This window comes from Chaetura pelagica, unplaced genomic scaffold (assembly GCF_000747805.2).
Source record: "Chaetura pelagica isolate M959 unplaced genomic scaffold, ChaPel_1.0 scaffold363, whole genome shotgun sequence".
Lineage (NCBI taxonomy): Eukaryota > Metazoa > Chordata > Aves > Apodiformes > Apodidae > Chaetura > Chaetura pelagica.
This window is the reverse complement of record NW_009952720.1, coordinates 603,991-628,562: the sequence shown is the minus strand read 5'-3', so window position 1 is coordinate 628,562 and position 24,572 is coordinate 603,991. Positions and strand designations below refer to the sequence as shown.

The 24,572-nt window shown below is 41.0% G+C and overlaps 2 protein-coding genes across 2 annotated transcripts in view; one reads left to right on the top strand and one right to left on the bottom strand.

The window, feature by feature from the left end:
• The window catches only part of ACBD6 (acyl-CoA binding domain containing 6), a 101,267-nt gene extending 100,137 nt beyond the window's left edge, over positions 1-1,130 (bottom strand). The window contains exons 1-2 of the mRNA XM_009994667.1: positions 1,073-1,130; positions 333-742 (exon numbers count right to left, since the gene is read on the bottom strand). Coding sequence (XP_009992969.1) covers positions 333-742; positions 1,073-1,130 — 468 coding nt within the window. The remainder of the gene's footprint in view (positions 1-332; positions 743-1,072) is intronic.
• Positions 1,131-6,546: 5,416 nt separating this feature from the next.
• The window catches only part of XPR1 (xenotropic and polytropic retrovirus receptor 1), a 95,061-nt gene continuing 77,035 nt past the window's right edge, over positions 6,547-24,572 (top strand). Inside the window, exon 1 of the mRNA XM_009994630.1 lies at positions 6,547-6,594. Within this exon, the coding sequence (XP_009992932.1) occupies positions 6,555-6,594 (40 nt within the window). The 5' untranslated portion in view covers positions 6,547-6,554. The remainder of the gene's footprint in view (positions 6,595-24,572) is intronic.

Genomic DNA, 24,572 nt, shown 5'->3' with positions numbered 1-24,572 from the left:
TGAAGTTCCTCCCAGTTTCAGCAGGGATGAATCACCCTTATATCCCACATGTGCTCCTGCTTTGCTGAGTCAGAGCTTCTCCCAGGATGAGCTGCAGCCTGAGACCCTCTGGCTTGAGCCACTCAGCAGGAGAACCCTGGGAGTTGAGCACTGCAAGGGCTTCACCTCCAGCAGGACCACCATCTAAACCAAGCCAGCACAGCTTCACCTCACACCAACCCACCCTACAACCCCTCTGGTTGGGTGAAGAAGGGGGATGAAGGAGAATCACAATCATTCACTCAGGGACATGGTGGCAAGGAGAGGACAGAGCCCAGTTCCCTGCAGCTCACCAGGGCAAGCTCCATCCTCCACTGGGAACCAGGGAGGTGGAACTGCCCATCCTTGTGCTGCTTGTAAAGGACACTTCTGGCCTTTGCTCTGTAACCCCTCTGAGCTCCACCAAGGTCTCCAGGGCAGGGAGACCCTTCAGGGACCCATGGGAAGCTCACAAACCTCTGCTTCCTCTCCCTCTGGGCTCGTCGAATGTCATCGTTCAGCTCAGCCTTCTTCTCCTCAGGGAGGGCATCATACTCCTCCTCATCCACCTCCCAGAGTTGGGCTTTTGCCCTCCTAGCAGCTTCTTCCTGCTCCCGTTCTTCAGCACGGACCAGAGGAGAAACCATCAGTGACTGCAAGTGCTGGGGGAGCTTGGGAGGACTCACAACTCTGCCCTGACCCAGCTTGTCATCCTGCCAGGACACTGGGGAGCCCAAAGTTCAGAGAAGCTGCCAAACTCTCAGTGGTCAGCAAAGTGCACCAGGGTTGTGGGGCTGCTGGTGAGTTATTGACCCCCAACAGGTCATCCTTGTGCCCAAGCTTTAATACTAGAGACAGAGCAGACCCTCAGCTCCCCCCAGTGAGGGCTCAGCAACGCTCCTGGCTTCTTCCCCCAGGGAGGGCTTGGGAACGCTCCTGGCTTCTTCCCCCAGGGAGGGCTCGGGAACGCTCCTGGCTTCCCCCAGGGACTCAAAAGCATCAATTGCCTCGGGTTTGTTTTGTTGTTCTGTGGAGGGTTGGGGGTTTTTTGTACCTGATGCAGGTGAACCGCTGGCACTGGGGCGTTTCTGAACAAGTTCTGTTGCGTTCATGGCGAATTATTTGCAGAACAGAGCTTTTCAGTTTTGACTGTGCCAGCTTTTGCTGGTTGCTTAGGTTCAGGTTTATCACTTATTCAGTTTATTCAGCCTGTATTTTCTCTCTAGGCTTATTTCTAGCGCTTTATTTCTAGTATCCCTATTAACCTGTACACATCTGCAAGGAGAGTCATGTTTATCTTAGCTATATATTTATGCTTAGGTATAGCTTTGCTATAAGGTTGAATTTGAAAAGTTTCTATCTGCCTTTTTGACTGTATCTTTGTCTTCCTTTACCTGACTGCAAAGGAATGGACATTTCAATAAAAGCTGCAGCCAGATTGGGCTTCTGAACAAAATTGTGATCTCCTTGGGTAGAATTAAATGACCAAATGATGCAGTCTTTGTGAAGGAGGACATCCATTGTCTTGATAAAGTAAAATACCAGCTTAGTTCTGCATTGTGTCTCTGATGGGTTGTCTGTGCAAGAGTTATTTTCTGTTCCTGGAAGCAGAAAACTTGCAAATCTTTCAAAGAGAAGATTTGGAGGGGAAAGCAAGGCAGAAATAGAAGGGCAAAAGATTTGGCTGCCTGCTGACCAGACAGATGTAGAGGTGGGTAAAGGAGACCCAGTGAACTATGGCACCTTGATTAATGTGTGAAGAACTCTGCTGCTTATCAGCTCCTGTTTTCATTATAGGAGGTTAATTTTCAGATATTTTAACTAGGGCAGTGTCATTATGTCATTCTCCCTCCCCCCATCCCAATTTAAAATAGAGATAGATTTCAGTAAAAACTTCTTCCAGCTTGTTACTCTTTCTAGACTTCAAGCAACCTCCTCCTTGGATAGATAGCTCAATGTAGAGTGAACAAAAATTAAAACCTCACCTTCCTTTTCAGTAATAAGTTTCAAAACTCTTTGTTTCCCTTGTTACAGCTGGCTGAATGTGAGTCAGCCTCCTGCTCATGCATATTACAGTAGTGGAATAGTCTGGCATTTATTATTCAGTGACTGGGGGTCGTATGGGTGTGGTGCATAAAAGGCTGGTGCTACCTTGGAATACTTGTTGGTTGTACTTGAGGGAAAAAAATTGCAGCCTTCCTTTGTCAAGACAAATTCTGAGTTGTTGGTGAGCAAACCTAAGGCCAAATGCCACTTTTGTTACTTGTGTGCAATGTGATTTACAGCATGCATCATGGTAAAATAATTAAATAAAAATGTGCATTTAATAGCGTTGTGTTTCTTCATATGGCTGTTTAAATCTGTTCTTAATTAAAACAGTAATCAAGCACTGTATCTGAGAAATCTTGTTGTGTAGGTTTTTAGCTCTGAAAAGATTATTCCTGGTTACAGGGACTTCCCGTGTCAAGTTCATGATGCTGATGAAAGGACTAGAAGATGGTCTAGAAATTGCTTTTTTGAAGTCATTCTGTATCATAAAGGTTACATGTAGTTGTCTTGTTTTTTCTACTCTGAAGTTTGTAGTTATTTCTATTGGAGGGTGGGTGACTCATGCAGTCAGACAGTCCTGAACTGTGGTGAGACCCAGGTAAGTTGTGAGATCCTCACCAGGTGATGTATCTCTGGTGGGATGCACAGTGAGTGTGGCTGCGGGGAGCTTTGCCTTGCATAAACTCACCATCAGACTAGGAGGAGGGTGTCATCTGTAGCTGATAATATCAGGAAGAAGAATGAGACTGTTGTGCTTTGAATACCTAAAAATGTAGTTTAACTTTCAGATGGTCTTCAACAATTTACAGTCCTCAGAAATCATGTGATCTTTCCCTCCAGCAAGAATCTGTTTAAGTGTTATAACTGCTCTTGTGGAAAGCATGAGAGTTGCCTGGGTTTAGGGCAGATACCTGCTCAGTAGAAGAGCTTTAGAGAAAAAACCCATTAGCTTTCATTAAACAGGTAAACAGAAGATACACTTTGATAACTATGGCTTAGATTCTGATTTTCTTTTAGCAAAAGCTCTGCAGTGACCATTACTGTCAGTCTGCTTTCTGAGAAAGAGCACTTGGCTTGTAGAAAAGAGGAAAAACAATGACGTATGCTCTGCTGTTTCATTCAGCCTTTCCTAAAGACGTTGGCCGTGACTGCATCATCGTTAACACAGGGCCTTACATAAACCTCCATTAACTTGATTTGAATTTCCATTCCAAATTTCATTTCTAAGGATTGCATGAAACATGCAAATTTTCTGTGTCACATTTACAACGCAAACTCAACCCAGCTGGTGGTTCTCAAAACCTCAGCCAGCATGAATGGTCAGGCTTTGTTGTGATTGGCAACAACACAATACATAAAGCCAATATAAAGGGACAGTTTTGATGTTGAAGTACTTAACTACATTTTATTCACATTTTTAGATGCAGTGAAATTGTTGGGTTGCTAGTTCTCTGTTTATCTATAAATCAAGCTGCAGATTTCCTTTGCTCTCGTGTCCATCTCTGCAGTGTTTTTAGGAGAAAGAGGAGAGTGGTGCTCTGGCTGCCCAGACTTCTGCCCAGAAGTGTATGCCTGCATATCTGGCTGATGGAAATTTGGTGGTTTTGCAGTTGCCAGGTGACAATTTTGTTTCAGTTAGTCTGGCCTGCATCTGTTTATCTGGATGCAGAAGTCTCATGGTATTTTTAAAGCAAAAGTGCCTAATACCTTTGAAATGGAAGCATCTGTGGAAGAAGGAGAATCAGAGCGTATTCCAGGTGCAAAGTTCCTAGGAGAGGTGGGTAAAAGGTACGAGCAGGTGACTTCCCTTTTCAGCAGACTGTGTTTTAAGTACTTTTGCCTTTAGGGGAGAAAAATTATTTCTCTGAGGCCCAACCTCCAGCAGGAAGTTGGGGAAAATGAAACTAATAGCAGAGGTAGCGGGTTGCCCTCGGAGCCTTTCCTCCAGAAACAGGCGTTCAGTTTTTGGGAGGGGGCCAATTCTGCTCATCAAACCCAGCTTCATGATAGGCAGTTCACACTCCGGCTTGCCACCTCCTGACACAAATCTGTCGTGCTATTTCACTATTTGTCCTTCTGCCTGTTAGGGGACGAGCTTAGAAGAGTGTAAGAGGTTTGAAAACGACTCATTTCAAACAACAGTTTCATTGGAGCTTTTTAAGCTTTTTGTCCTTGAATTTGTCCATTGTTGAGGTCTGACAGTTTCATCTTTAAGTGTGTTTTCTTTCTGCCTTTTTTCGGTTCTCTGATACACATTTATACAAGTTTACTGTGTGTGCAAGGTGTGTCACTAGCATAATTTCAAGTGAGGAAATAACCCTTCTTGTCTAGCTTGAGGGCAGAAAGAGTAATTCTTAAATGTTTGAAGTTGATGGATAAATTTTGGAAACAATTTCTAAAATTCTGTCATCTCAAAGACTAAATACTTTAGGTGTGAAAGAGCACTGAGCCTTTCCCTTTCAGGTTATTGGTTTACTTATATAGGTCAGGTAAGCAGAAACATAATCTGCTGCCCTGCAGCTGCCAGATTGTAATATGTCAGTCTGCCTGGGAAGAGGTCTGTGGGATGGCTGACACCTTCAGCTTTCAACCTTGTTTAATGCAGGACTGGTAGAGTTATGGTCTTTTTAAGTTTGTATTTTAAAATGACTGAAAAAGCCAGAGATAGGAAGTACCCTGTGAGAGTTTACCCCTGGGTGGGTTAAGGGATGGAGTTCTTACCACAGAACTTCTCACTTTAGTAATTTCTCACAGTGACTCTCAATTTGATATCTCTTTGGGTTTGTTTTTCCTATGCCATGTAGTTCATGGAAAAATTTCCAGGTCGGCAAGAATGAAAAAGGGGGAAGGCTTTTTGACCACTTGATTGGCATTGAGGCTGCTCATGTGCTGCTGACCAGTGAGTCATGGGGGGGGAAAGGACTGAAGTGGCCACTGTTTGGGAGGAATTTTTAAAAAGCACTGAGTGTGGAGGAGAGCTGTGCCACTGGAACGAGGATCGCTAGGCAGTGGCTCAGTTGGGAAAACAATTATGCAAGTGACCTTTGTTGAGACCTCTGGACTCAGAAGCCAAACCTTTCAGAGCTGTCTGAGCTGCCAGTGTAGCCTGCTACCTGAGATACATTGTGATAAACAGACATGTTCTTTAGACCTTGTATTTACTTAACAGGATTGTAACCATCGTGTTACAACAGTGCTCAGTTTCCAGCTGCTGAGTTTGTGCTTTTTACCTTAAGGGTATTAGGATGTTTGTTACTTAGGTTGGGGTGTTTTGACCTGGGGGACAATGACACGTGTGCAGGGGTATAGGATTCTGGAAGGATAGGATATGTTGGGAAACAGGCAGAAGAGACAGGAACTAGAAAGACCTGAATTACTTTTGTGGTTAGGTCTCTGGGGCCCTAAAATTGAGGGAACAAAATGTAGTTCTTGTAGCAGCCTATTCACATTCATTATGTGCATTAAGATGCCCATCTTTGTCGAGTCATGTGGGGTGTGTGCAAACAAACCACTTTCCAGTAGGAATGGGCTCATCCTGGTGGCTTCTAGTTCCAAAATTATTGTTTCAGTTATTACTTCAGCCATAAATCTGAATTCAGTTTGTGTGGTGCTTGCTTGCACTTGTGCTGTGAGAGAGAGCAAATCTTTAGTCTATGACTGGAACAATACTAATAGCTTAAGAACTGTCTGAAAAAAGGTCCATCTGAAAAGGAGCTGCAAGAGATGAGGTTTCTGGTGTCATGCCTTCCTCCTGGTTTTGGTAAGGGGAGTGATTCCTGCCAGGGGTGCTCAGCGTTTGGCTGTAGTACCACGTTGTCTCCAGGTCCTGCTGCCTGCACTCCTCAGCTCTCACACCAGCAATCTGAGCATGGGTGAGTGGCTGCTTCTGTGGCATCCGTAAGGCAGCTCACAGGGCCTCTAGGACATGAAGACCTGCTTAATAACTCTGTCCACTGTTAATATTGTCCTTCAGTTTCCACCTCAAGAGAAGGCTATCAACCTCTGATTCTCTAATCTCCTTCATCATGTTGTCTTCATCTTTTAGATGGATGTGTATTTTGGTACTCCTAGATAAGTGATAATAAATCCCTGAGGCTGCTTTTTCTCCGATTGCCTTGACAAACTCCTTTCTGTGTCACACAACAGTTTTTGGTTTTGTTTTAATGTAAACCTTCAACATCCTACCAATCGGGAAACATTTTTCTAAAGGAAGATGTTGAAAAATACAGTTAGGAGAATTTTTCTAGATTGGTAAGCTAACAGGCCTTAGACAAAGTAGTCAGTAAATACGAACTTGTGTTTCTCTTGTTAACAGAAATACATGTGATAGCGTTGATGTCATGTTCCATAGCTTTTTGTGTCAGTCTGGAGGATAAAAGGATTTTAATTGCTTTTGTTTTCAAACAGGCATGTCAAAACAATGTATTTTATTTTTCCTTTAATGCTAGCTGTGTTTCTTGTTTTCTCCTTTGCAGGCTTTGAAAGAAATGCTATATGCAGCTGTGGACCAGGCCCCTTCTATAGAAGGTAAGCAAATTGTAACTGAGCATCATGTTTTTCTTGGCATTGGGTGCTGGACACACAGTCCTGCTACTTTTCTGTCCTCAGTCCTCCTAAATTGGTAAACTTAATACACTGATGGGCAAGTGCCTGGCCTTTCACAGCTTACGTGCTATTTTTGATTGTTAGAACTCTTTGTCCTCTGTCATTAGGACAATAAATGTCTTTGTATAGTTAGGGATTTCAACAGCTGGATTCCTCTTGCTTATAAGGACATTCACTGGTAGAAGTTCTTCCTTCATCACTTGAGAATAGACCTTTGTTTCCCTGTGACAGTCACTTTGGCAGATAAGTGTGCTAGAGAGATACTGGTCCCTGGTTTGTTACTGGTGATTTGAGCTGGAAGAGTCTGATTCTTTCGTTCTGTGTCCTCCCTGAATGCTGTGCTACCTCTCGTATGTGGACATGAGTATATTTTCTTGTTTGCATGTGTTTATTGCCACTGGGCGTTCTAGATTATTTAATTTCAGTATTTGGCTTTAAGCTCTCTGTATTTTTAATAATTTGTTTAATTAAGCAGTGATCTGTTCAAAATTTCTCAGTAGAGCCTTTTACTTTCTTTATCTTCATCCTTTAGTTGTCTTTGAAGTACTGAATGTTTTTTTGCCTTTATGTTGCTTCACTCCCTACTTTCTTGCCCTTCATGTGGATTTCAAACTGTTTTTAACCTCCTTACCATTATTATTTTCACTTTGATTGCAGCACAATGTTAATTTCCCTAACCTTTTTGCCTGTGGCTCTGAGCTTCTTTCTTGTGTATTTATAGAGCAGAACAACTGCTGCTTCCAGTATAGTCTGTTGGGTAACATGAATAATGCTAGTCACTATTAATGTTAGCTTATTAACTACCTTCTTGTGTTGATTAGAATTGGGAAATGAGATATGACATAGTTAAAATAATGTGATATATTAGGCTTTTTTATTCACCTCTGTCTGCTCTTTCATTGGAATTTTAAACAAAAACTGCAATAGTTAATAGACTAAATGTGATGGGCCAGTCTTTAGTTTTACTCTTCAGAGGCATAATCCCTAAGCTGAAAACTTCTTTGAAAGCAGTGCTCAGACAAGTATAATACCTAGGTTCAACCTTGCACTTGGTTGCTCACCTGACTCAGCCTGCTAATTTTGTCAATCAACCTTTTCTCTAAAGCCCTAGTCCTAGATTTCTAAAGGTCCTAGCATCATCTAAGATTTATGGGTTATCTTTGGGAAACTGAGGAGAACTTGCCAGCAATACATTGGCAAAAGAGAGAAATCTTCCTTTATTTTTTGAGTGGCAAAATTGTTTACATACCACTCAAACCTTTCTGCCCACCAGCATAAAGTCAGTTTTCTAGCTAAGAGGAGCTAAAGTGTTTTGTGTAGGCCAGACTAACTATCTTTATTAACTTTTAAAGACAATTTACTAATTTGCTTGAAAGCCCAACATTAGTTTTATGGAAGACTGGAGCATTTACAAGATTGTTTTTCTTCTATCTATCAGTTTATTATTGATAATGAAAGTTAATGGTGTCTGTGCTAATAAAATCTTGTAGTCTAATGTTTTAATGTGACTTACTGGATTTTACATACCTAGAATTTCAAGATGGGCTTTGAGTTGCTAGCTTTGAGTTTACTGCTACTTGAGTTGCTATCTCTGAAGTGTTATAATTAAGCATTTTGATTTCTTTTTTTTCAGTGCTTGTTGTATACTGGCATTCTGTAATCTGCTGTGATGTTTGTGTAAATGCATTTGGCAAAGGGAGAGAAGGTGAAGAATAGAATGATACAATGTTATACTTATGCTCTTCTAAATGTTTACAGACTTTTAACCTGTGCTTTTTCCACCTTCAATGGTTTAAAAACCTCTGCAAAAGGACCTAACATTGTAGGAAAAGTATCTTCTCTTAATTTTGGGTGGGATTTGGTCTCTGTGTGTACTGTAGAGAATGAAATAATCAGAACCATTTTGAACCACTCATATTTAACTCTGTCTTGCCTAATCCACCTTTAAGTAGAGAGCAGCTACACCGATTCCCTCACCTTTTGTTTACTGAGTGTTTTTTGAGTATGTTCCTGGTGTTTGGCTTTTTTAAAAGTCTGTTTTCAGTGTTTTCTTTCCCTCTCTCACTGCTTAGAGACTGTTTTGCTTTGTTAGTCTCTGGGTTCCTGTTTGAAAACTGTGCGTGTCCCTTGAACTTTGCGGAGGAAGTAGCAGTCTTTGCCAGGGGCTGCCTGTTGGTCTGCATATTTCCAATTTAATGCTGATTTTGTGATGGATACTCCTGTGTATTTTGGGCTTAAAACAGAAACTATGTGCTGCTGAAACCCAGCTTCCCAGTGTGGTCCTAATGTCATCTCATTTTAGGCCTCTCTAAAATCCATTTTCTAATTATCATAGACATACTGTAGACGTGCAAAGTTGTATTTTATTTACCTATACATTGAACTGTGAAGAAAAGGGAGTTCTGTGTACCAAAGCTGAGGCTGTTCCTAGCTCCTCTTCTGCTCAGCTGGCTGTGTAATTCAGGACTTGTGAATGAGTTTTGGATTTCTGCTGCAGGCTGCTTGCCCTATCAGTTGGTAAGATTTGTATGCATACAGAAATGCTCTGTCTTGTGCAGTAGTATGCTGGAAGCATTTTGGAAACTCTTTTAAACACACAAGAAAGTGCTACCTAAACCAAGGCATGGTGTAAGTAATAGGCAAGGCAGGTAATAGGTGAGCAGTCCATCATTAATAGCTTTCATTTGGTTTGTTTTTGTGAATCTCCTGTTTGTGGTTGGGATGTGGATAAACAAAGCTGACTCTGGAATGACTTAAGCTCTGTGGCTGATGGTTCTTGTGCTACTTTAGAGGATAAAGCATTGCCAGGAACAGGATCATGGATCTAAATGGTGCAATTTTTGCACTGCTGGTGATCTAGTTCTATGGTGACCCTTCTTGTTGTGCTGCATTGAATCATACCTCTGTCCATCTGCTTTGTTCTATTTTTGGGTAAAAAACACAGACTGTGCTGTTAACCAAAAGCTGTGTAGATGTGAATAAACAAAACTTGTCAAGGCTGTATGGTAGGAGGGTATTATTTATAGCCATCCCCTGACACTACTGCAAGGTGCCATGGCTCCCTGTGTTTCATGAGTGATACCAGACAGTATGCATGTCTTTTGTGGCAGTTACCAGCTGTACATGGTTTTCTTTAATCTGTTCAAAGATACTTTTTTCCTCTGTTACCTACTTTGTAATGACAGTTTTCTATATGCCAGTGTTACTCCTCCAGATGCTCATCATCTTTTTACAATGTATTCCCTGATGAAACCACACCATCCTTCCACCTGAGCAGCATCTGTACAAAATTAGTGTGTAGTTTCTTAATTCAATCTTGTACACATCACTGGATAAAGTATCAAATGATGCTTGATTCCCAGTGGTATGATGGGACTTGCTTGAATTTCTGGAGAATTCTTTGATGCATGTTTGCTTTGTTAGCTGTTTGTTACATGCTGCTTACTGTTACTGGAGCAGTCTGGATTAATTGGTGCTGTTGTGATGTTATTCTCAGTTTCCAAGTCCTTGAAGCACAGCAAGAAGATCCACATGGAAGTGTGCTAGGTCATGGTGAGCAGGTACCCTTCATTGACCCTGCCCTTAGGAAGAAACTGACAATTTAGAAGTGAAAACCCAGCATAGAGCTTGTTTCCTCCCAGACAGAGTGTGCAGTATTGCAAAAGCATGTAATACTGACCTCACCATGAGCATGATGCTTTTCTTTTTTTTTTTTTTTTTTTACATTCCTCCCACTGCTTCCTGTCCCATTTGTTACCTGAGTAAAACAGGTTACTGGACCACTGTTGCTTGGAGTCCTTTTGATTATTCCACTTGGTGAGCAGATGTGTCGGCATCTCCCCAAGCTCCTTATGATGCAGCTCTTCTCAGCTGCAGTGGAGATGAAAGTGTGGCTGTAAATTATTCATTCTGATTATCTGCTTGAATGGACAGGGTCTGCTCTTAAATATTATTTCCTAGAATATTTGTCTTTTAGATATTGAAATTTAACCTTCCTTTTAATACTTGTGTAAACAAACTGTGTACTATCAGATGGTACGAGAGCATTTTGTTATCTCCTTTTATTATAGAGATTATTTATTCTGCTTAACCCCAATCCTGAATTCCAGCAGCACCTTCTGAATGGGCATCACTGTTGTTGAGGGGCTGGAATGGTGTAACGGTGTAGGAGTTGGGAGTGGGGTTGCTTGGAGGCAGAAGTCAAACCCGTAATGAATAGGTGATATTAAAATAACATTTGATTGGTAGGGAAAAACCTTCAGTGGTAAGCAAGTTCCTCTGCTGGTACCTGTAATCTGTGTTTTCACCTCTTTACCTTGCATTAGATTGGAAAAGCAAGAGGTGGAAGTTTGGGACATGTGGAGAGTGCCAGCACTGGCAGCATGTCCTGTGTGGTTACCCTCTAGTTTCTGCTTTCATTTGTAAAGCACATACCATGTTAACTGACAGTTACAAATCTTTAGTTTGAATTTATTTCTGTTACTAAATAAGTTTAATAGTATTTTTTAGGGTGATAAGTAATCTTGGGGAACAAGCAGAATGTGGGAAATCACATTTTTTTTTTCCAAAGAAAGTGATGAGGTTGATGATTTCCATTTGTCATGTGCAGACAGGCTTTTTAGGGTTGACAAAAGGTTTCAGGTTTGTCTGTATGTGTACAGATGTCTTTTTATTTCAAAATAAACATTGACTTCAATTTGCATAAGCTTACTTTATAGCAGGTTGAGGTTTTGTTTACAACTGAATGCTTAGGCTTGAGGGCATCGTCAGCAGAACTGCTTCACATGAACCTCCTGTGGAGCAGCTACAAGCAGATGAATGCTTTGTCTTTATTTCACTTTATTTGCACACCCACAAAGGGCATGGGGACCAGGGTCCTTCTGAAGGGTACATGCGACCGTTGGTGTCTTACACCCTAGATGCTGGTCCTTGATTCTGTGCAGGTTGTAATTCAGTCTGGAGGCCTCTGTATTTATAACTACTGTGTAAACATAAATAAATCAATCCCTGTCAGTCTTCTTCTCAGTTGGAGACCTGATGCCAGGTATTGGATTTGCTATAGAAAAACAGGCTTTTGATCTTGTTTAAAACATCAGCTTCCAGAGCATGCAAATGGTGGACAGGAGAACTTGGCTACATACCAGCATCTCAAGAAGGATGTGACGTCTGGTTTCTCTTACCCTTGGGCAATAAAATTTGAAAGATAAACAGTGTGTATGATTGGAGTGGGGTGCAGAGTTGTGTGAGAGAATAGCTGGATGGCCACCAAAATTTTTGAAGCATAGACGTCTACATGAAAATTATTGATGAGTACCTTGTTCTCATGTAAAAATAATTTTCCCTGTCAAAAGCAGTGCAGTGTTCACAGCAAGTCAGCACTGAGACTGGCCATGGTTGCTTTGTCCCCACGTGTGCTGCTTTCTGTTCACTCAGAGCAGCATGGCCCCAACTCTGCTGTGACAGGGTGTCTTCCTCAGAGGTGCTTTGGTGTGAAGTGATCGCCATGCAGAAGTTTGTGGTGGGACCTGGTTTAAAAGATGGATTGTGCAGATGACCGTTTCTTTCTGAAGTTTGTGACTGTGGTTGGTGGAAAGGCTGAGCCTCTTCACACTTTCCATTTGCCTCGTGGCCTTCTCCTGGGTTGATTTGCTGCTTCATCTGTGTGCAGAAGCCAGGAAGCTTGTGTTGTTGCTGAGCAAGTCTTTTTTTCTTTTCCTCTGTCTTCTGATGCATTCTGGGTGACTTCCCCAGCAGCTCAAAGAGCTTTGGGGTGTTCACATCAGGTGAACAACTTGAATTCAAAGTGTACCAAAGACCGTAGGTTCAAGGCTGTTTCTGGGCTTAGGGATGGGCAGTTAATTGCTATGTAATTGTGTTCTGTACCCTTTTTCTTTTTTTCTTAAGCGTCCTTTGGTGTTGAGTCCTAAGAGCTATTAAACCTGGGATAATCAAAGAGCTCAGGAGGTAACAGTGAAAGCTGGAGCTGGTAGTCAAGGCCAACCTGTATGAAAGGACTGCACATAGAGACAGGCTTCTTTTCTGAGCCTGCCAACAGCTTATCAGTCCAGCTGCAGAAGGGCTGTAGATCATTCCTTGATGATGTACGTAGGGCAACAGCAACATCAGAAATGCTCAACTCTGTCTTTTTTTTTTTTTTAATTTTTCCTTCCTGCATTTGCTTCCCAGTAATTTAAAAATGCCAATCTGTTACCTTGTTAGTGGTTAAGAGGAATTAACAGCACTCGTCATTTCACTGGTCTGTGCCAGGTTTCATGTTAGTGGTCAAAATTTGAGGGTTAGAGAGCAGGAAAAGATTCCCAAAGCTGGAAGATTGACAGACAGCTGTGCCTTCACTGATGCACTCCTGAGACAATGGTGAAACATCAAGCAGTGTTTTGGCTGTGGACATTAAGAAGTGCTGCACATGTATATACAAGAGCTCAGTATTTATTGCTTTGTTTCAAGAAAAGACTCTGCTAGACATCTCGACAGCAAGATTTAGTGTGTGTGTGTAGGAGACAGCCTCTGGGTTTCTAGTCATTCCTTTAGAGCTGTGTTTGAAATAGGTGACTTGAATTATTAGACAATTAAGATTTTGGATGAGACTATAGCCACTTGGTGAATAATACAATATGGATTAAATTTGATTGGTTTCTCTCTCTTTAAAAATGCATGCTGTGGGCAAAGGGAATGAGCAGAATGTCCCTGGAAGGAAAACTCATTCTTCTACATTGGAGTTGCTTAGAAGATGCCTGTGAAAAATGGCCAACCTGCCAGTACCGCATGGAATCCTGATGCCTCTGAGTGATGCAGTGTAGGAGTGAATGCTGTCCCTGGGCACCCTCCTGCTAGATCAGCCCCTTCAGTTGAGTTACCTTAACCTGCTGTAAGGTCATGCAGTGGCTATCACAGTAGTGATCTTTGAACATGAGAAGCTCTGTCTCTTTGATGAAGTAATTTAAAAATTAGCAAGCATTTGGTAAGAACTCAACCCGCTCCTGGTCATGTTTCTTTTTCCTGATTCTTGAAGTAAAAATGAAGGCTAATTGTGTATTTCACCTGTTTTGTTTACAGTGTAACTGTAGCCTTGCAGCTTTGACCCCTTATAATACCTTATATAGGTAAGGAATTAATTTTAAAGCATAGTTTTACTTCTTGTAAATATATAATCTTTAGCTACTGCAAAATTTACAGCACCTTAGTTTTACAAAGCCAAAGTTAAAAAATTAAGTTCAACAGTATTTTCTTCAGTTTTTATATGGCCATTTAGTTATTGTTGGTTGTGGAAACCCTTCTCCCCGAAAGTAGTATGGCCTAAATATAAAAAAAGTCTGATCCTATGGTTCTTTTCCCCTGTGAACTCAAATGGGATGTAGCTTCAAGAAAACTGTAGAGAGATACAAAGAATATTTTACTAACATGTGGTATGACAAGAGTGCCTAACACTCCTTGGCTGTATGGCAGCAGCACTGTGAGTCAGAGTTGTGTCTGTTCAGCTAAAAATCACAAAGAAAACTACATGAAAATAACACTAAGATGTTTTTTAAAGCAGTTCTTGCTCTGCCTGGGAAGGTGACTGGCATTGCAACAGGCACAGAGCAAAGCCCATTTGTGGGCACTGACGGTTCACTCAGCAGCTCAACTTTCCCTCTGCAGAAGGGGAAGCCTTGTTTATCTCCTAGGAGACGAAAAACCAATGTCTACTTCTTGATGAGAAGCTGACAGGCTATTTGACTTAACAAGAAAGGCAGGCAGTGTGATTGGGAGGGGAGAAATTGGATGCCATAACATACCAATATAAATGCAATTTATTTTGCATGTTCTTTATAGCTTCAGGCACACATTTGGGGGGTGTGAGAGTTCTTTTCATGCTGAAACGTGTGCTCTAAATAGCAAAAAGAGGCAATTTTGGCATCCAGACTGTGTTTATAATACTGGTTTTATTTTTCCTGTAGTTGCTTCGCCTGCCTTTATAAAGGCTTGTTACGTATTTGTGGGGCAAAGTGCAGAGAAGCAGAAAAGATGGGTGCGAGCTGTTAACTCCGGATCTATCTTGTCCCACAGTGTCAGACTTGTTCTGACATGTGGCCAAGGCTGCTATTCCAGTACGTCTTTTGCTGGTGTCCTGTCGTCCCTCAGCTCTCCAGGGTGGCTCTGCAGAACCCCTTACCTCTGTAGAGGTGGAGCAGTTCAATATCAACTATTCTGTCTGGTGTCCAGTCCCCTAACATGTCAGCTATAGGGGAAAAAAGGGCATTGTTGGTCTAAGCCCCCATTCTTTGTTCTTATCCTTTCCTATTCTAACTCATTTCTATGAGTTCATTGTGAATATCTTTGTGTTTTTAATGCACATTTAGTGTGGTGGCTAATCTGTGAACCCAGGTATGCTTTTTAAAGGCAGCTCCCTGGTGAGCCCAGCTGTAGGGGTGAGTCACAGGCGATGCACTAAAATGAGGTAATAATGGGCAGGATTAGCTGATTTAAGGTATATCAGCTATAAGGTAAATAGTATGAAATAGGTTTATGGAATTTGGCTTGTTGTTCAGTGTTTTGGTCTGACTCTTCCCTAATCAGAAGTAGCAGTTAGAAAGCAAGGAAATAAATAAGCTGAGAGCCTGATACCACATTCCATATTACTTCGTAGTCTTTTATATTTGCCAAATGGTCCTTAAGCTCTGCAGCAGCCTAAGGGGAAGGTTCAGTTTCTCCCATGCCCAGCCACAGGAGAATACACTTCTTCATTAGGAAGCCTGGGTCAAGGCTTAGTTCTGCTTAGACCTCAGTGAACACAGGGGCAGGAAAAGATTTCTTTGAAGCCTTTAGGAGATTGCAATTCACTCAATTTGCCTAGGGACAAGATGGCTTCCCAGGGAGGGTAAAGAAAAGAGAAGTCAGAATTTCTTTGGCATTTCCATGATCAAACTGGACCAACATCAGTGCTCACAAGTGATAATTGTGTGTATAGAAGCTGTGTTCGTGGTTTTCAGATGCTGCAGTTGATGCTCTTAACACACAGTCTTCATTTATGGTGTAATTTTAATTAGTAGGACGTCAATAAGACTTGTTTGTTAAAGCTTCATGTCTCGCAGGGTCAGCTGGTAAAATATGGATTGTGAATGAAATTTGGAGCAGTTGGAGGCAGAGAGGTTTGCGACAGGATGCTGAGCTTGCAGGGCTTGCCACACCTGATGAGCCCCATCTGCTGCAATGATCCTGGCTGGAAGGTGGCTGTTGTTTCTGGTGAGCACCTCAGATCCTGCAAAAATACCCCGTATCAGGTGTGAGTTTCAGCAACACCTCAGCAACGGGGAGCCCTGCCACAGCTTTAGTACTGTTCTCTTCAGCAGATGCCTTCTTTGTGGTGAAGTCTCAGAAGGTGAAGAGCCAAGAAGGGTAGTGAAGGGGTGAACAGGTTCATGTGCCTGCTTGTACCCTGCCAGGAGCAGGGTCGGGGCTGGTCCCCTGGCTCTCAGAGGGGCTGCAACATAGAGTGGAGTTTGCCAGGCTGCTTTTGGTTCCTGGCTCACGTTTTGGTGTATATGTGGACACTGTTCTTTTCCAGCTGGTGTCTTTGGCTCTGGTGTTAGCTGCACCCGTGTCTTCTTTCAGTGGAGGGTTGGTTTGCTACTGTCAGTGTTAAATAGGACTTTGAGCTTGACTTTCAGAGGCTCCAAAGGTACAGACAGAAGAGCTTTCAAGCCTGCACATGCAGTTTCAGAAATACCCATGCAGCTCAGCTAGAATCGATCTGTACCAATTTCCCTTTCAGTTTCTCCTGCTTTCAGCCATCTCCTACAGATTCAATTCCAGCTTTTGTTCCCAGCTGATGGAGCTGGGTTGCTGTGGCCGCATGCTAATGCCGTGCTCTGGAGGGAGCAGATGTGCACCCGCTCGCTTTCCGGCTGAGGAGGAATTCAGCGTTGGAAGGTGCATGATCTGGGCTCGGGCTTGTCTAAGCACAAATCCCAGTAATGAATTAGTCATCAGACATGCAATTCATTTCCCTGGGGACACGGAGAGGGAGGCTGGTACAGCTCAGCTGTCAGTCAGGAGTTGCTGATGCAGGAGCTCTGGCCAGATGACAAAGTTCCCCCCACAGCTGCTAATACAGTGAGGCTAGGTTGCCAGATCCTTTAGGTTGGTATTTCCGTATTTAGCCATGTGCTTAAAGGCTTTGGTCTCTTTACCTAACTTACATAAAAATGTTATCTGGCTATTTTGAAACCAAAGGCAGCAGACCTTAATTGCAGCAAATCTGCAGTCTCCTACTTTGCGAGCCAATTGTACTGAATCCAGTTTATGTGGCAGGCAGGGTATGTCAGAGGGGTTTGCCACCCTCCATCCATTTAGAGAGTGATTTCATGGTTATTGAGGTGTATGGGTGATAATAGGCTCAGTTTGGGAAGAGATGTTTCTGCTTCATCACTGTCTTATCCTTAGCTTCAATTCTCATTGTGTTTTGGCTTTTTTCTCTCTTGTGAGAGAAAATTGTCCAGCTGTGGCAAGTGGCTTGTGGTGACTGGTCTCTGATCTCTGTGGTGACTGGTATGATAATTATTTTCTAAGATGTGTTGAAGCTTTTGCCTATCAAATATGCAAGAGAAGTCTTGGGGTTGTCTGCTCTTTTGTATACAACTAGATCAACATCTGAGAATTTCACTTAGGTGCACTGCTTTACTCTTTAAAGAGGATAAAAAAAGCTAGGGTGGGTATTCTCATCCTGCCTTCTGAATTTCCCCATCATAACTTCCACCTACATGGATCCTTTGGAGAGCTGCCGTTATGGCTCCCAGCCAATACCTCAATTTTTCTGTTACCTTTGCTGGACAAACACCATGTGCAGCAGCAGATAAATGAACAATTTCTGCTCCAGCGAGGGGAAGTGGCACAAGAACCTCAAGATTGTGGTTGATGCTGTGTGGGCTTTTGAATTTATTCTTTTTTGAATACTGAATATTGAAGCCAAAGCATTTCGATCATAAGCTTCCAGTTTGCCTTAACTTTCTGGTAGCTGAAGGCTTCATTTTTATTAACTCCTATACTGAACTGTGCTGGAAGTGCAAAATCAAAATATTGCAGTGAGATTTATTCTGAATATTGCGAGAAGCAGGGATTGGCATGAAACTGCACTTTATGCTTGTACTCTTTTCTCTGAATATTTTGCAGTTACTTTGGCAAAATCATGTTGGAGTTGGAAAATGGTCTTTTTGTCAAAGCATAGACTGAAGAATGGAGCCAGTCAGTTTCTAGTCCTGTAATGTTGCTGTATAATCCCTTTATACCAATTACAGGATATCCCACTTGAAATACTCATTAAAAATAAATATATATAGAGTGAAAGGAAGAAGCTTATACATAGTGTCAAATACCACAACTTCCTTGAGTTCTGTTGCAAATACTCATCAGACCTCACAGTATTCACGTGGGTCTGGCTGTTGTGACATTTCTAAGCAGGGGGAAGTAAACCATAAATCTCTCAGAATATTGCCCAATGTCCATACAGGTTTTAATCTTTTAGGAGTAGCTTTTAACTGTGACCCAAAGAGATGGTGGTATTCATGTTTATTTGTTTATTTATTTATTTATTCAGGATGACAATATTTGGCTCTAATGGAATGAAGAAAACTGCCACTGGGAGTTCTTATCCCATTCATGTGTTTACTTTTTTCAGCCTTTTGTCTAGGCTAAGCCAATATATCTTGGACTGCTCAATAACCCATATTTTGTTATTCTCTGTGTTTTTTCATTTTAGGTTTCTTTACAGAAAATAGCAAAAATTAAAAAGGGCATGAAGTACTGGGGTTAGTTGCTTGAGTGTTGTGTTGGATATGGTCAGAGTTGGCAATTTCTCTATATAAAGTGTTTGAGTATTATTTGTTTGTTCAAATTCAGTTTTGGTCATCGTTTGGTCATGTTCTGTTTTTAATTTTTCAAGACATACATTGATGAGATTTTAAAATACTAGGTCCTGCTTCTGATTTTTAGTTCAGTTCTGCCATGTCAGAAGTGAATGCAGCTGCTGTTTCCTTGCAGTTCCTGGACTGCTCACCCCTAATTCTGTCTAGTTTGCATAAAGTTGCACTGATATTCATTGGAAAGTTATCTAGATCTTAATTTTCCCATGTTGGTGGGTGATAAGGTTATTTGAACTGGAAGCAAAGGCTCAAAATGGGTATTTGGAACCTAAAAAAGCAGGCAGCATGCAGCCTGAGAGTGAATTTGCTGGTTTTTATCCAGTGCCTTCTCTGGTACACCATGCCTAGTGGAACTATTGATGGAGAGGCAAGTTGATAGCTCAGTTGCAGAGACCGTGGCTGTCTCTGAGAAGAGGTGGAAGAGAAGAGGCAGCTCTGGTTACGTAGCTCTGTGGTGCACTGCATCTGCCTGCTGACTTGAAATTCATCTTCAATGCTTTCCTTCAGTGTGTGGGAGAAAATTTATCACTTCGGATCCTAATAAAAAAGTGGCCTATTTAATAAGTGTTCTGTACATATATTTATTTACAAATGATCTTTAATTAAGGAATCCAGCTCAGTTACTTGCTGCTCAGTGCTCACTTTCAGGCAGGGGAGGCTGCAAGGAGATGAGTGACAGCAGAATTTGATGGCTCTGTGCGTCTGTCTGTTTAAAACAAGCAGTTTTGCAGCTGATCAAAGCGGGAGGATTATGCTGCTGTCGTGGAACTAAACTGGTGAGGAGGGGGAATAAATAGCAGCTCTGAAGCAGGCCTACCTGAACTGATGGCTTTGTTGTCAACAGGATAACATGAATAATTTGTGGTGTGTGTTTTCTGGTTGTTTGGTTTTGGTGGTTTTTGTTTGTTGTTTGTTTGTTTATTTATTTATTTATTAAACAGAAATGTTCTTCTTTTTCTTGGAATATTTACTCTTGGATTTCAAAGCCCAAGCAACTGAGTTACTTTTAGCAGAAATCTGCATTGCATCTAGTTCCATAGGCAGTGCAGTTTCTCTTCACCTAGCTATAGGGCATCCTCTGGGGACGTGGGGTTTTCAAAACTTTTCTTACAAAGAAAAGAGGGATTTTTGTTCTGTACACATGTATTAATACTCTAAATGTAAAAGCTGCATGAGGGCTGTTATGCCTCTCATCAAAGGGTATATTTATCTTAGAAGTGGAAAAGTATATGAAACTAGCAACCTGTTACAGTTTACAGTTGCCTTTCCTGCTATAGGTAGGCAGTCAGGTTGTGTCTTTTTTCTCCATGTGCATCAGTTTTTAGAATTTACCAGATTCTCATCTAAGTGGCATTCTTTTAGGTAGCTGTGTTCAAAGGCAATCTTTTTTGCTTTCTGGATAATATAGCTTCTTATTCATCCAAAGTGCACCTGTATGTATAATAAGTAGTTGTCAGACAATATCATATTCTTAATTTCAAAAAGAAATCACTTTTAGAGCAAATAATTTTTCTCATATGTTCTGCACTGAAGTGTTTTACTTTGTGATTTGTTTGTAATGAATCTATGGCTGTAAATTTACATTTGTAAATTTGTAAATTGTAAAACCCTTCTTTTCCTCAGTTGAAACTCATGGAAGCCTTCAAGTTTATATGACCTGTTATAATAAAGAAATTATTAGCACAAATTTGGATCTAGTGGTTTAGGAAATGCTGGAATGCTGGCTGAAGAGCTAACCCATCTGTGTCCCCTTCTTTGTGAACAGTGAGGGTCTTTTCTCTTTCATTGCTATTTTATTTCCAGTTAGGGAACTAGTAAAATATTTGAAGACTTCCATGTTAAATCAAGAGTAGAAATACATCAGTGTGTCAATTACAGACTGTTTCCAGTTACTGCTCCTGTCAAATTAGTTACATTCACCAAGTACAAGCAGTATTTGTAGTACTGGATAATTTTTAAAGGCAGATTTTGTTTCATAGCAGTCTCTTGTTATACTATTTTTATTCAAAATTTCTCCTTCCTGCCTAGTGAAGGATTTTATGGCTGAAGTAGGAGTTGGTGTCTGATTCTTTAACGAGCTGATTTGGAGTCTGGCTATATCATGCTTTTATAGACTACAATATTTCTTTTATGGGTAGCTAATTTAGTGTTCAGTAAGCGAAGATGCTTGTATATCCCATAAAACTTTAGTGCAAGATTTTTAACTCAGATTGTGTTCAACTGCCAGGGAGGAGAGGAGGAGAGGAAGAGGAAGAAGCAGAAAACTGTGGTTTGATTTCTGGGCAGGGAGTGAGTTCCTGCAGAGAGCACTTGGCAAAGGGAAAAAAGATTGGGGGTATTGAGCTATTTCACTCCTTGTGTTCATTAAATCTGATAAAGCCATTGGGACCATGACTCTCTTACAGAAGAAAATATGATCATGTGAGCAAGCTCAGAGTCTCTACTGCTCTCCAGCACATGGTTTATATGTGACATTGCTTTACTTAGACTTGTTCAATTGGCTCTGCCATGTTACTTCAAAGGTGTCTTGACTTGCTTATCTCCTAAGCAAAAGTCTTTTATCTGGCACAAAGGTCTGTCCTGCCTTGTCTCAGAGGTTAAGTTACTTAGCTTGGTGAATGGGCTGTTTCTTCTATGTTTGTTGCAGGATTTTATTCAAGTGTTGTTGAAAGTCTGGATATGACTCCGTAACATTGAAAAATGTAGATGTTGACATTTGCTGGATTAGGCACTTGTGTTTCTTAGTTTGTTGCCTGTAAGTGAAAGCTACTGGAAAGGATACACATATGCTGGTGTGGATCTCTTGGTAACCATCCACCAGGGCTGTAGAAAGAGCCTTGTGATTTTTGTCATGATTGAGAATTGTGAAGAGATTTGCTGGTGGGTTCTGAGTGACTTGCTGTCTTCCTTAATCTTTTCTGCTTTGCAATCATCTGTGGTGCTTGATCAGTTAACCCACCAGTGTTTTCTGTTTTCCATGGGCTGTTCTCTCAGCAGCCTTTGTGTTTTTTTCCTCTTTGTGTTTTTTTCCCTTGAATTTATCCTTTCAGTGTAGTAATTGGACTAATTTTGTGAACATCTCATACTAGTAATCAGAATAACTTTTCCAGCTGGGAAGAGGACCTCTTAAATAATAGCCAGATTGCACCTCATCCCACAATCCACTGCTACAGCTGGCTTTTGTGTAAAAATTTACTTATAATGAACTTCATTTTAAGCTTTCCTAGCAGTAGGTGCTGGCAGAGAGCAAGGACATGATGGTCTGCTCATCAGAGATAGCAAGAGGGAGTTTTGTCCTCCTAAAGCTTTGTGCTTGATATTGCCTGTTGTCAGTGGTGTGAGGCCTCTAGGTTTTGCACTCTGGCTCTGCCATGGGTCTAAAGGCATTTCAGACATTTCACCGTATATCAGATTTTAAATTTTATATATTTAACCTCTTGAAGGCTCCACTTTACATATTTAAAGTGTTTCCTTTTGGGGGAGGGATTGTGTTAGTTTGATTTGGACTTCGTGGTCAGCTTTAATCAGCTACATGTTGTTAAGAACTTTATCTGAGAACACACTTGAGGATTTTTTTTTTAAAAAATGATCTTTCTGGCTTCTCTCTGTTCTTGACATTTGTGTACAAAAGTGTGTTGGAACTTTCCCTGGTGATGCTGGTACTTCATTTGAATATCTTGGAAGTGGTTTCTTATAATGAGTAAATTTATCCTGTAAAAGAAACTTTAATCATCTAGATATTTTTTTTTTCATTGCTTCCTCATACCTATTTGGAAATTTATGAAATCTAGTAGAGGTTCCAAGACCCTTAAGGATTTAGAGTATTAAAATGATTCATTAACTGTTCTAATTATGTGACTTCTAGGACATGTCTGCATGCTTCAGGGCAAATAGGTATAATGACAAATACAAGATACCTGGCCTAAATGGGGGCTTCTCCTTAAATGCATCTGGTGTGACTGTAAAATTTTAGCAAATAAAAAAGCAGCACCACAACATGTAATGCTTGGTCAGGTGATGTGTGGCCACCATGCATGGGTGTTTTTATTTGGCAGGAACTTATTTGAAGAGCTAAAAAACTTACCACGGGACTTTGTCCAAAGGGTTGATGAAAGATTTGGTTTGTTGATGTTCTTAGTGGTCCTTGCTTTTTGTTAAAATCAATATTTTAAAAAAATATATATTAAAAAAACCTTTTTTTTTCTTTTTAACCTGCTCCAAAGGCAAAAACAGATCTATATTTTCCTGTGATTGATGTAGGCTGATACAGACAGCTTTTGAAATTCAAACTGCAGGCAGCTTCAGACATCTGTGTTGCAGGTAGCTCCTCTGAGGTGGACTTGTAGATAAGGCTGGTGTGTATGTCTCTTGCATTGTTTAATGCCAGAAAGCTGAGCTAAGATGTGATTTTTTTTTTATTAACATTAGTAACTTGAAGCAATCATAAAAGGACGGTATAATTTGTGAAATTCTGTTTTAAAGAACAGTAGGTCTGGGTCTTTCCAGCCTAATTTCAGTTTCTGTTCAGGAGTGGTAAAAGGTCATTAGCTGAAACTAAGAATAACAGAAGTTTTATTTCCTCTCAGTAGAAAAGGAGCTCTTAATGTGACAGGAGCCATAATGTCAGGAGCAGAGAAACCAGCTTCTTGGGAGGGAAGTATCTGATGATTTGTCTCAATGGTAATCATGCCAGAGTTAGGCTGCTCGTTGTTATTTCCAAACAGCAGTGGCTTAGGTGGTACATGAAACCAAAAATTGAACTTAAAAGAAACTTTGTTACCCTGCCTGGAAAGTGATCGTTTGGAGTCTTGAATGGTACTTACAGGGAGTAAGGACCACCAACACACCCCCTCCATGCTAATGGGTTATTTTTATTGTTGTTGCTTTTTTCCTCTTGCCACTCTGCAATAGAGAAGTCCATAATGACATTTCTCAAATGCAGAGTGCTCTTAGGAAGGAATGCTGCTGTTAGAGGCTGTAGGATTCTGGAGTGAGTCTTGTGTTGTTGAGGATTAGTAGCCACAGGGTACTTGAACAATACGGAGACGTATGTGGAAGACAGCACAAGTTCTCCAGTTGCAGGCAACTGTTTTTTCTTGCATTCCCTCTAGAGAAACAATCAGGCTCATTAAGATGATTAATTAATGCAGTTTTCTGTCATTAATCTTTCTGAACACCAATATATATGCATAAAAAAATGCAGTTAAGTCCATTAACACGCTGTGACCCTGCGCTAATTGTTAAACTGCATCTCTTTGAACAGTTTAGCAACTGAGATAGATGCATGTAGATTACAGAAGGGCAAGAATGGCTTCTTCCATTAAATTTGAGAAAACAGATGGTAATGCTAGGTCTCTCACTCTCCAGTGGTTGGAAGACTTATGTCATTAATGCTTTATAGGAATCGGGAAGACATGATGATGGGAAGGGAGAAAATTGGTGCATTATCATGTACAACCTTGGCCCCGTGTCAGGTTGATCCATAAAAGAGCTCATTTAAAACTTGTTTATTTAAACTATTTATCATACAGTTCACTGGCTTTGGAAAATGAAGATGAAGGGAAAAAAGAGCACAGTCAAGGGGTCACATAAATCATGGGTTTCATGTGACTGTGTTTTGAGTGACACTCCAGTGCAGTGGAAAGAAGTGTCCAACTAGACTTGCAAACTTTAGACAGTCTTTCAAGACCTAGTCAAAGTGCTAGTGGGAGCTACATAGACAAGAATTATTATTTTACTGTTTTACAGTAGCAATATCATTAGCTACTTGAAGTAAAAATATGATATGCCTAAAAAGACAGGCAGTACCTGAACTTCAGGAAGAATTATGATGGAAGGTTAAGATGACTGCAGTGCCTGAAACACTGATCGAAGGCTATGCTTATCTTCAAAATGATGGATAAAATCCCATGCAGTTACGTTTAGAGAATTATGTGATTATCTTTATGTTCCAAATTGTCTCAAAAGTGATTATTTACACCTTGT